Source organism: Aptenodytes forsteri, unplaced genomic scaffold (genome assembly GCF_000699145.1).
Source record: "Aptenodytes forsteri isolate BGI_AS27 unplaced genomic scaffold, ASM69914v1 Scaffold132, whole genome shotgun sequence".
Classification (NCBI taxonomy): domain Eukaryota; kingdom Metazoa; phylum Chordata; class Aves; order Sphenisciformes; family Spheniscidae; genus Aptenodytes; species Aptenodytes forsteri.
In genome coordinates this window covers 3549759-3562966 of record NW_008795520.1, presented here as the reverse complement: position 1 = coordinate 3562966, position 13208 = coordinate 3549759, and the positions used below count along the sequence as shown (strand labels likewise).

Here is a 13208-nt window from a genome sequence, read left to right as displayed (position 1 = left end):
CTATTTCCACTTTGTGATCTACTTTGGCTGTCTGTATTCAGTACTGCATTGTGCAATGTGTGTGAAATCTCTGTTTTTGCAGGGAGAACCCCAAAATACCTGTCTCTGTCCTTTCTGTATTATGAATTACAGCTCAGTCTTTTTGCTGTTATGAATAGAAAAAAAAATCTGCTTCTGTCCTTAAAAGACTGTTACTGCCTGAGTCTTCCTGAAATCATACTTCCTCTGCTTTCTAACTATATTTGAACAGCAGGAAATAAGCACTGTACTGTACTCCTTCCTCTGTGACCCTTTACAAGGGACTCGAAAGAGGATCCGGTACAGTGCCTGCTTTCACAATACGGTAGACACCTAGAACATACTGGCTATAAAAACACTGTATTTAAAAGGCAAGGAAGAAAAGAATCTGGATCTGTCATGGAAGAGGAAGAAAAAGATGCAGAGCTAAGCAAAGAATGGGCAGTAAATTCAGAGGTTCAAAATGGCTTTTAAGCTAGGCAGGTTGTAAAGGATCAAAAAGTGTTGAGGGAGTCAGAGTGGAAGAGAATGAAAGGAAATTTGTAACAAAAGGGTGGCATATTTTTTGAGGGACAGAGAAGAAAAGATTGGCATAGACGGAAATGAAAGGAAGATTGTCAATGGACAAAGGTGGTGGCAGGATAGGGAAAAAAAAACCCCACAAGGATTAAGCCAAATGAGAGGACTTGTTTGTGAAATGCTTTTATCATGGATGAGTTACAGGTTCTGGAGGGCTGAACATTTTTTGTGAAGAAAAATCTTGTCCAATTAAAAAAAGAAAACACAAAGAGAACTCAATACCACATTAAATAATATACTATAAACAAGCCTAAAGACCTTTCTGGAAAGTTGATGCGAATGTAATTAGTTTTCATTAACTTCTGGTATTATGTATATACAATCTCGTGACTAACAGTAAAGTATGTTTATATTAATACAGTATTAAAAAGTTAAGAAATAGTATCTGAGAGTTTTATCCCAGATAGTATAATCTAGGAAACTTGAATTGTTATTGTCCTTGTTACTAATTGTTCTGTAGGTAGAGTTCTTCAAAAGTAAGTATGACGTGATGCATTTAATATCCAGTAATAAATTGTTACCCTCTCACCTTTACAATGATATGTAAGCCATGCCCTGTTCCACATGATCTTTCTATAGAGCTGTAACAGAAGCTACATGAGAGAAATCTGTATTGGATGGCTCTTATGAGACAGATAGCAAGTCAGGGCAAACATGTTGATGGAACTAAAAACTTAATTTTCAATACCTATAATCTCGAGGGATCAAGCATGTAAGGAATCTCCAGATTACTTCCAGCTGAACAGAGTTCTCACCTAAACAAAGTTTATTGTGGATATAGGAAATAAAACAGGCGTTTTGCCTTGGGCACCAAAATGTCTTGCTGCTGTCCTGATCTCCCATGTAAGAAAAAGTGACCTTTATATGCATACTGAGTCTTACTTGATGCTCTTCCATGACAGTGAGCTCTCCTAGCTGATTGTTCATTGAATTGTAGATTTAATAGTACAGTTGAATTTAGCAAAATAATTGTGGAAGGATGAAATAAAAATTTAGCAAACAATATTAACTTGTATATAGAGACATATGTAATGCCACTGATTTTCTTTGCCTTTAACAAGATATCTATGAAAAAGAAATAACTTTCGGAATATTTGATTTAGTTCACAGTTTTATAATTGGCACTTGTCAGCGTACAAGTTTTAGTTCTGTTTTAAGATGCATGGAAGAAACACCCTGGCATGTGTAGCACTAATTATTCCATTCCCTTTCAAGAAATGAGAGATTAGGAATTCAGTGTCTTCTGAAATGAGCTGTAGCTTTTTACTGCATATTTATAAGCTTTGTAACTATTGTTAAAATCAAATCCAACACGACTGATGTAAAATATGTTAATGTTTATGGAAAATATCTTCTCAGTTTTCAGTTAAGGTTTGCAAAAGCTAGAATATTTTGTTTTATCTCATGGTTTTGATTTATTAATGGTGTCCTTTAGTGAACTATATTTTTGTGATAAAAAGGGTCAGTGTCTTCTGAAATGAGCTGTAGCTTTATACTGCATATTTATAAGCTTTGTAACTATTGTTAAAATCAAATCCAACACGACTGATGTAAAATATGTTAATGTTTATGGAAAATATCTTCTCAGTTTTCAGTTAAGGTTTGCAAAAGCTAGAATATTTTGTTTTATCTCATGGTTTTGATTTATTAAGAGTGTCCTTTAGTGAACTATATTTTTGTGGGATAAAAAGGGATGAGAAGGGAAAAAAAGCTATGTTGATTTTTTAAAAGGATAATTGAAATATGCTTTTATTATCATCGATTTGTCCTTTTCCCCTTGTGCAATTATCCTCATAATACCTTGAGATTTGACTATTACTACCATGCTTTTTATTTGAGGGATGCCTGCAACCATTTCTTAAAGTGTAATTGTATCTATCTGCTGATAACAAACGGAAAAAATGTCCTAGAGGAAATGTTCAGGCTTAGCAAGCTTTTCATATTATCTCAGTTTTGTGTAAGTAAGGCTTTTGTATTAGAAAAGTTGACAATTATTCCTCAAAATGAAAAAGTAAAAAATGAGGACTATTTTGCCATCTCTCTTTAAGCAGCTAGAAAATAGCACTTATTTTCTTCTCTTCTCTCCAGTTGATACTTTTAAATCAACGTAAATACATTTAAATGAGCCTAATGAGGTTGTACTTTATGAGATTTGGAAAAAAAAAAGTGCCTTGAATTAAAAATGTTTTCCCCAAATCCCAGAATATCAGTAGCCATGCTATTTAATTTACTTCAGCTTCTTCAATTCCCATTCTTGAAACGGTTTTATCTATTTTATTTTTAATGTACGTAAATAACGTCTTTGGTTTTGTGTCATTCATATTGTACAAGAAATAAGCAGATATCTGCCAAGCTTGCATTTTTCTGCTCAGTAATACTGCAGCCAAGAAATCTAGTAACTGTGGAATACCCTTTTCTAGATTTACATCAAAGTGGAAGGCTATAGAAACCCTACCTTTTGTCAAAGCCTGAATATGCAGCTGTGGGGAGTTTTTATGTTGTTGAAAGTGTTTGGCCTCTGAAAATCTCTCTCTCTCTCCCTCTCTGGTCTGTAAAATCCTGTTCCATTAGATAAATTTGCACATTAAGGCTCAAAGTTTTAATTTAGCACTGGGAAATCCATGAGGTATAATTTATCCATGCAGGTAGAATGCTCAGGCTGGGGAATGTCGTTGGTGAGCATGAGCGAATAATTTAATGTTTGTGCCCCTTTGATCCCAAGTGTTCCTTCGAAAAAAAGGATGCTAGTTGTAATGTGCTGCTACTCATTTTCTCTCCACTGGGAGATGGACTATAACCACCAACATACTTTATAGATAGATTTTTGAAAGGCTACTGGAAACTTAATTTAAACTTGATTTGACAAATAAGACTCTCATTTATGTAGAGATAACAATCTTTTTGTATCCATTCTGAGAGTATGGATGACTTCTCAGTCAAAGACATTTTGCAAAAACTTCCTTACACATTTCTATAAATACTTTGTAACAACAACAACAAATTAAACTAGCTCCAAAATGCTAGCAAAGTGGTTTTTAATTTGGACAATCTTAAAAGGATAAATTAGCCTATTACTTCATTGCTATTTAAAATATGGAATTATAGCATAAATAGGATTGGAAGACGTTTCTGGAGGTCATCCAGTCTAATTGCCTGTTTAAAGCTGCCTTTAAAGGTAGGTTCTGAATAGGTTGCTCAGAACCTATTCCCCTTTAGTTGTCCCTTTAGCTTTTGACCATCTCTAAGGATGGAGATCTCACAAACTCTCCTGGCAACCTTTTCCTGTGTTTGATTCCCCTCAATGAGGGGCTGCATCTTGTGATGGTTGCATCTTGTCCTTTCTCTCTGTACCTTGGAGAAGAGTCTGGCTCTCCCTTCTCTATAACCCCCCATCAGCTAGTGGGATCCTGCGGTTATTTCCCCCCTTAACCTGCTCTTTTCCAGGCTGCACAAGCCCATCTCCTTCAACCTCTCCTCATGTGTTATATGCTCCAGCCCCCTAATTGTCTTGGAAGTTGTCTGCTGGCCTTGTCCCACTCTGTCGAAAACTGGACACTATTCCTTATGTGACTTCAAAAGTGCCAAATAGAAAGGAATAATCTCTTCTTTTGATGTGCTGGTATGCTCTTGCTAGTGCAGCCCAGAGTGCGGTTAGCCTTCATCTCTGCAGCGGGGGTCTCCTGGCCGCTGTCAGCCTGTTGGCTTACCAGGGTCCCCAGTCGTTTTCTACAGAGCTGCTCCTGAAGCAGTCGGTCCCCAGCCTGTGCTGTTGGATGAGCTTGCTGTGTTCCAGATACAGGTCTATGTTGGTCTTCATAAGGTTTTTGTCAGTCCATTTTCTCAAACTGTCAAAGGGAGAGTTTGTTTTAACATGTCAGGTTGAAAACTTCAGTGGTTTAGGAGTTGCTTCACATGCAGCTCAGCTGTCCCATGTCAGCAGCAGCTGCCTCCAGGGGAAGGGGAGAGTGGGCAGTGAAGCACAGACACCCTACAGCTATAGGACTCTGCCTGTGTGGATGAGTTAACCTCCTTTGCCCGCTTTTGTAAAATACTGCAAGGTTTATGCATTTCAGTATCTGCCCCATGCACATATTACTCTTTTGTTAAAAGCCTGCTGGTTATTCCCCCTTCTCTGCTGCACCCAGCTACAGCCCTAACCTCCAATACATGAACTGTTCTCCTTGAGCTTGGTCATGTACATGAACTTGTTGAAGATGCATTCCATTCCATCATTTGGATAGTTTAAAAAAAAAAACCCAAAACCAGTAACAGCTCTACTATCAACTTTTGATAAAACTTTTAGTAACTGGCCACTAATTTGGAATTCATATTACTGATGACAGACCTTTGAGGCCAGCTGTCCAGCCAGTTTACGTCCATCTTGTAATCTGCATGTCCAAACCATGTCTTTTCAGTTTAGCTACACAGATACTATGGGAGACTGCGTAAAAAGCATTGCTAAAGTACAAGTAGGTGACATTCATTGCTCCTTCCTCATCCACAAAGCCAGTCATCTCACTACAGAAGGCAACTTGGTTGGTCATGCATGATTTGCATTTGATAAATCTATGCAGGCTGTTTCCAAGCATCTTTTTGTCCTTCATGTGCCTGGAAATGTCTTCCATGAGAATTTGTTCCTTAATCTCCCTGGGAACTAAGGTTTATGGTGACTAGTCTATAGCTTCCCAGACCCTCTTTCTTGCGCTTTTTAAAGGTGGGTGTAACCACTCACTATTACCTTTCAAAGGTGATAAAGAGTGGCCTTACAGTGACACTGGCTAGTTCCCTCAAGATGTATCCTGTTTGGTCTCATGGACTTGAGTGTGTCTAGTCTGCTTAAATGGTCTCTAACTTGATCTTCCTCTTCTGTTGGTAGTGCTTTACTCTCCCAGACTGGGCCAGTTGGCTTAAGGATGAACTTAATTATTCATCAAAGACTGAAGAGTTACTAGCCTCAATTTTCACTTGTTAAAACAGAGTTGCTGCTTTGAACGTAAAGCTTTAAAGAAGAATAAATTGAATGAAATGAAGAAAGCTACATAGCACCTTATTTGTTTGAAGACTGTTAGCTTTTGTTGAAGACTTTATGTAGATATAGTTTCTCCAAAGTGGTTTCTTACAGTGTCAAGCAAAATGATTAATTTCATAGTACCAAAAATGCAAAAAATTATTATTTCATAGTAGCAGCAGTTGCAGTAATTTGATTATGTGATATGAGTGACGATTCTGCTCATCAAAACTAGCTTTTTGTGATTTATGTACTTATTGTGCAGTTCAGAAGATCACAAGCCAGTGTATTTACAGATCTCGTAGCTCAATTAAAAATAATATTTTTTTTCTTGCTGCAGAAATTTTTAATGAGTTTTGATGAACATTTTCTAGGAGACTCATACTTCCATTATTCTCTTCTCTCTTCTTTCACTCTTGTGCAAAAGAGCATCAGAACTACTTTGGAATAGATGAAAATCTTGGACCTGTAGCAGTCAGCATCCGGAGGGAGAAGGTTGAAGATGCCAAGGAGAAAGAAGGGTCTCAGTTCAACTATCGTATAGTTTTCAGGACAAGTGAGGTAATGTTCTTTCGGTAATTCTGCAAAGGAATGGAAAAGTTAAGTTAGAGCTTAGGATACTAGTTGTTTGTCTGTGGATATGTTGCTAACTCTGAAAGTAAATCTGTTAATGGGAAAGGGATGTTTCTTGTAGCATTAGTAAATGTAGTTGCTCCTGGAGCAAAGTTTTGCTCTTCTGTACTGCATAAAATGTTTCTTTTTTTCTGAGTGGGCACCCAAAAGGAGGTAAGTTGGCTGAAGGGAACTGCAAGGGGCAAGCAAGGGAACGGATGATAAAAACAAAGCTGAAGATAAGTTTGGATCAAGCTGCTTGATGTTAAGTTTCTAATGATAGAAATAAAAGATTAAGAAATGTAGGGAAAAAGGGAGGGGAAAAATATGAAAGCTAGTACTATGACTTATTTGTATTTTTGTGTGTTGTTTCAAAATACTTTCTTAGAAGCTTTTTTCTGTGAGATGTTTTTATATACTTGCATCATTTGTGAAAGGAATATTAATAAGTTGATAAAAATAGTTGTCTTATTTGGAAGAATAGCTCATGTGATCGTTGTGGAAGGACACGTCTTATAGGTTCTATTTCAAGCTAATTAGTATCTCTTGCAGACTAATTTCTTCTTTATCACAGCAACTAGCTCTGATTTGTATGAAAATACACAATGTTATTATTGTAGCAAGCAACTATAAATCTTCAAAATCCTTAGGACTATTGCTTTTTATTGTGATTATGACATAGAGAAGTGTTAGCTACACCACCTGATATATCTGGGCTCATGTGCTTTTACAAACAGATACAGAAACAGATATATATATAATTTTTTTTTTTTAGGCTAGGTTTTTCTTTTATTGCCAAAAAAGGGGTGTGTCTGTATGTATGTGTGGAGAGCTGATTCCGCTGACTCACTTCTAACAAATTGCTCTCTTTTTGCCAAATCCAATGAAGATAAAGCAGTATAGTTTAAAAAATAGGTGGATGGGTTAAATGAAGGTGCCATTAGCTATGGCTTACCTCACCTGTCCAACCTCACATTCAATTGCTGTGTCTGCTAGGGTAGTATGACATTAAAATTAACAATTTTTAGTTTTTCTGGTGTTTTAAATTTTTTTTTTCCAAAAAAAGTAATAGTCTTAGGAATTAGAATAAGTTAATAAGATCATCAGTGAATTTCTTTAAACAAAAAATATATTTGTCACTGAGACAATAAAAGCCTGTCTCCTCTTTAAAAGTTTTTTAGTAATCTTTTTACTGGTTAAAAAAATTAAAAATAGGGATCTTTTTCTTCCCATTCTTTCTTCCACGCTTTTGCTAAAACCTGAATTTTAGATCTTTAAAAGTCATTGTAGTATTAGAAATAAAAATGTTTTGTGTGTTTTACCTTTACTGCAGCTTACTACACTTAGAGGAGCAATTTTAGAAGATGCTATACCATCCACTGCTCGGCATGGCACAGCAAGAGGTCTACCTCTCAAAGAGGTACTAGAGTATGTAATACCAGAGCTGAGCATTCAGTGCCTGAGGCAGGCTTCCAACTCACCCAAAGTACCTGAACAGCTGCTTAAACTGGATGAACAAGGGGTATGTAGCACATGACTTTTCTTTAAAGACTGTTCATTAAAAAAAAAAAAATTATAAATATTAAAAAAATTTTAAATACTGTTCATTAAAAAAAAAAAAATTATAAATATTAAAAAAATTAAATATTTTGCAGGAAATTTTAATAAACATGGATCTGTAATGCAAACCATTCACTTGGTTTTGGAGATACTTGTGTATTTTCATTGACGAAATGAGGTTTGCTTTTCTAAGCAAATTATTTTTAAAACACATTGCAGCTTAGGAAAAAAATCATTGGTCTATGGAGATTCTCTTTAGATGAGTGAATGAGAGAAAGATTATAATGAAACTTTTAATGTCGGTAAGAAGTGATTTTCACAATCTGTATTTGCACTTTAATGTGTACAAATGCTGAATGCAAGTGAAAATACATCTAACACTTTATTAATATTATGTATAGGTAAGGAGGCAAAAGGATATAACGTATTAAGTCTCTACATCTAAAACTGTGGGTTTTTTTTACAATAACATTTTCTGATTAACTTGCGGTAGTCTTACTAGAATAGAATGTTTCTGGGTTCAAACAACTGAAATTGTGATTGAGACTAATGAATTAACTGCATGGCAATGAAATATTCATACAGCTTAAATTTGGAGAAAAAATGGTGAGGTTTATTGGGTTCAATAAAGTGAATCTGCTTCATTCAAAGCTAGTGATTAAATTTATAGCTTCTGAACATTTTGTGAAGGACAGACTTGTGATGGCTTTTAAATCAATTTTTAAAACCGTGTTTTTAAAAAATGTTCATTTAAAGTGAAGATTGCACTTTCTAGGCTGAAGTCAGTATCTATCTGTTGAAGTTGAATCAGCTGATGGATCCAGTTGTTTATGATGGTGGTAAAATTAATTTTTTAATGCTAATTCAGGTTTGAATGTAGTGAGTGATTGCGTCTAACATTGGTGGTGTCTACCAGAATTCTTCTGTCTTCTCTTGTGGCTGTAACAATTGCTCAAAACCAAGTAAAGGTAGACAGAGGAAGAGAATTGCTTTTTTGGGTGGATTGTTAAGCTAGTTTTGTATGTATATTTTACTACTTTTGTTCACTTTAGTGTTTGAGGAGGACTTTTAATTGAAAATTCATTTTGCCAAATGTCCTTATTTTTTCCTGTGTTTGTCAGTTCTTCTGGTAAAACAATAAAGGGAAATCAGAAGCACTCAGTTCTGAATCTAAGAGTTCCTGATGTACTCTTGCTCTCTGTCTTTCCTGTTTGAGCTCCAGAGTGAGTTTAGGTTAATCTAGTAAATAATATTCACTGCTCAGAGAGGCAGTATGTTCTAGGCAGTCTGGAGTACTTCTTTATTTGACCTGACCTGAGTATTTCCCAAACTCACTATAAGTATTTCCCAAAAATTGGAAATGGAGATTGTGCATTGAACTGACCAAAGTAATTCTTTAGTCATCAACTCCTAATTTTGAGAAACAGCAGTACATAGCACTCCTTTTTATTTTGGGTGATCAATCCTGAAAATTCAATCCTGTTGTGAAATGGGGTTTCACCAGGCAAAATGTAATATTAATGTATCCTATGTGCTGCTTATTATGAGATAATTACTTGAACATAGACAGAAAGCTGTGCATAGAACTGGCATGAGATCCATTTATGCTTTTAATCCTCTTATGTACTTGATGCTTTCAGTTCATTAATCAAGCAAATATAAAAAGAGTTATGCTTGGAACTGAAGGTGATGACTGGCTGAAGTGTCATGAATTTAAAAATATGAATCATGATCTAGAGGATTAATACTGTCACCAGAATAATATTCACTTTGCGTAACGGTGTATTAAATGTTTGCATAGTTCCTCAGCAGATTGAACACTGTTTCAGTGTTTTGATTTAATTTTCTATCTGTTTCATAGTATTCAGTGAAATCTAGTATGGATTATGGAGGAAATGTGTGGCTAAAACTTTGTCTCTAAAATGACAGTAGAAAGTAGATGCAAATTGGATGGTTGACCTAATTTGAATATATAAATAAAGAATCTGCGTTTTCCCAATTTATTCTGGCATATGACGATCAGCATTAGATTTGGCTGTAAATTTACAAGAAAAGTCAACCATTTATCTATAAGGATAGGATATTTTTTTTTTTTTTTAACCTCTCTCTAATTCCCTCCCTAGTTCCCCTTCCCCATTTCTGCTAATGGTTGTTTATTGTATATATGCTTTTTGGTTCCCCTCACATCCCTCTGGGAATGTTCACTTCTCTCTAGGCCAAAGGCTGAAGTTTACAAAAAGCCCAAAGAAATTAGGAGCTTTGATTGCAGTGATATTTAGTGGCTATTGAGTGTCTAATCTCTTGAGGTTCTTTGCCAGAAAAACTCTAAAATCTTCACATAATGAAAGTCCACAAGTTGTTACACGATAAAGAATCTATACTGTACAAGAAGATGACAAGATGCCAAGATTCAGTAGTGAGTGGTTCTGGCTAGAACATAGTCATTTTGAGTTAGGAAGGACTGTGCCTTTAATACATACCATATACCCAAGTAGCTAAATGGGTTTAGAAATTATTTTCTGAGGTCACATTATTAAATTGTTCTCAGTGTTAAATTAAATGTGAAATTTCTAATTTAGAAATCATGAGATCAGAACCATGTCTGCAATGATTTACTTAAAAAGACTTGACTAAGCATGCGTTATCATTTCAAAACTGGCAAACACTATCAGTTTTAAATATTCTGATAGTTTTTCATGCCAGTTAAATGCGCCACATAAGAAGATTCTGCCAAAGCTCATTTAGTTACTTCTTTCTTAGGTATTGACGTTCTAAAGGTACCTCGATTTCTGCTTCTGCACAGTCCCCATGATCTTGGCATTAGAGTTCTTTGCTTAAGTCTTTTAATTTTGTAGTCATGAGTGCTCCTAGCACATGGGTAGGAGGTTCAGATCACTTCAAATGAGCTTGCAGCTGCTGCCTTGTTTAGGAACAGTGGTATTGGCAGAATCAAATTTGTACGTAATTGCCTAGTGTTTACAGTACTTGTCCATGAAGTGAAAACCCAGGATTAATTCCTTCCTTGGGTTGGGAAGTTCAGATCCTCATCTTCAATGTCTCTTAGGACAATGTTTAAACCATGAGATGGTAGGTTGTTTTGGAAGATAGAGGTATACTTCACTCCTGATTGGAATTATATCGATATTCATGAACAAATTCAGGAATGACTGGTCTCCTCAGAAAGAATGAAGGAGTGTGACTGCATATTTCTAGACTGAATATTTTGCCCAGATGCTTCTTTACTGTTATTTATTGCCCCTATTGTTGGTGGCTCAGTTAACATTTAACTTCTCCACTTGTCAATTCTAGTGTGAAGTCAAGGAAATTAACTTAAATTCCCTGTGGTTTAAGCTAAACTCTTTGACACAGAGCTGGGATAGAGGTGGCAGTGTGCTCACAGTCGTTTTAAGTCTCTGCTGGGAAGTGTCAAGTAACAGCACTGCTTCCCGTAATCTAATGTTTATATGACCAGTTCTCTTCCAGTTTCCTCCATGAAATGTTCATGCTAGCTTTCCACTGAATAAAATAGTCACCAGTGTGCAGTCTGGAACCTTTTGTTAAATACCTAACTCTCTCAAGGCAGTGCTTCAAAATGGGGATCAAACAAGGAAGCACTCTGGATGGATAGTATCTAATGCCAGTCAAAAGGAAATGACAAGAGCAAGCTGGTATCTTAACCCTGCCCTTCTCCATAGCTCGGTGGTCTGACTCGGGCAGCTCCTACAGTGTATCCATAACTCAGAATCTCCTTTTATTTCAGATGGTCACCCTTCCCATTCCACATCAAACTTTGGCACAGCTCCTAGTTCTTCTGTGTTCTGTGCTGCCCAGGTGAAACCTTATTGCAGCACCATTCCTCATTCCTGTCCTTACTAAGCCTGTTCTTTGTTCCTAACTGCTCCCTGGGCAGTGGCCTCCTGCCAGCATGTGTTCCACAAGGGCTCACCCCTGCGTAAAGCAGTTATCAAAGGGAGAGGATGGATTGGGGCTCACCGGAGAGGCGGGAGGGCTGCCATCATACATTACTCTTATTCCTGCTGTGCTGTAGGTTTTCTACACCAGCAGACCAAATTCTGTAGTGTGCATTGCTGTGAATATAGATCTGCTGAAATCACAGAGTTAGGCCTGTTTGTACTAGTTAAAATGAGAAGAAATTGTCCCACTGATAGGCTTAGCTTCGTAGTAAGAAAAGAACTCCAGGCCCAATTGATGTTATGAAGTGTTTTGCTATTGACTTTTAATAGTCTAGCATTTCCCTGTTACTTCATTTTAATATGTTAAATGAAGTATTTAATACTTCATTTAATACCTTTTGGGCATGAAATTCTTAGTGTCAATGATTCTATCTATGACCTTCAAAAACCTTCATTAACTTGGACATCTGGGGGATTTTTTGCGTTGGTTGTGCATGAAGGTAAATAGTTAAACCAAGAATGCTGTCAAGTTAAATCTTGAATTGCATGGGAGACAAAGAATACTAGCTTAAAAAAGCAGTAGCATCATGAAAGCACAGAAGACTACGTTAGTAAAAGCATAGTGAAAACTTTTATTTCTCCAGGGGTGATGAGGATTTGGGTAGTGGTTTTCTTTTTTTTGTTTGTTTGCTTTGGGTTTTTTTTTTAATTGACTGTTGGCAACTGCCTTATATACAACTCTCCACTTACAATGGAGAAATGCAGCATTTATTGAAGAGGGAAGGTTAAGGATTTTTTGAAGTCTGGAATGATACTTTTGACACTTTCTTCTTTGATGTATGTGTGTTTTCTTGACTCGACCTTTTAGTATTCTAATCTTGTAGCTTTTCCTCAAAATTGCTGTGGTAAAACATTGGTGCAGTAGCATGTCTATGGATTTAAGTTTTGCAATATACTTAACATGGCAGACTGTGTTATGTATCACTAAGGTGAAGCAGACTGTTCTTGTCACCTTTGCTCTAATAGGAATATATACAGTCTTTGCCTAACACACATTTTAGACACTAATCCTGAAGTTTGATTAGGAGAATGCTGTACAGCTGGAGAGTTGATTTAAGTCGTGAATATAGATAAATGTCTTAAGGGAATCTGGTGTGACTGATGGTCTCTGTCAGTTTGTAAAGCTCTAAAAGTTGTCAGTTAAGAATAATAGGACTAATCCGTTCACATGGAGGTTTCCTGTTTGTCATCTTAAGTATGCATAAAAGCTAAAGAAATAAGACAATACTCTGCTCAAGAAGTAATCATCTCTTTTTATACTTAACTTTTTATAGTTTTTATACTTTTTTTTATAGAAGTAATTTCTCTCTTTTTAATGTTCTAGAATTGAGACTGTTTAACGAAACTATTCAACTGCAATCTGATTTCTAGCTTGAAGTATACTTTTGAAAATGGGGAATAATTTTTAACAATGGACAATTTTATGGGGAGGGCAAAAGATTACATATAACAGAAAT

General features: G+C 36.1%; 1 protein-coding gene across 1 annotated transcript in view; it reads left to right on the top strand.

Moving 5' to 3' along the window:
• SIPA1L2 (signal induced proliferation associated 1 like 2) overlaps nt 1–13208 on the top strand; it is a 122787-nt gene that overhangs the window by 38418 nt on the left and 71161 nt on the right. Inside the window, exons 3-4 of the mRNA XM_009281787.1 lie at nt 6033–6166; nt 7551–7739. Coding sequence (XP_009280062.1) covers nt 6033–6166; nt 7551–7739 — 323 coding nt within the window. The remainder of the gene's footprint in view (nt 1–6032; nt 6167–7550; nt 7740–13208) is intronic.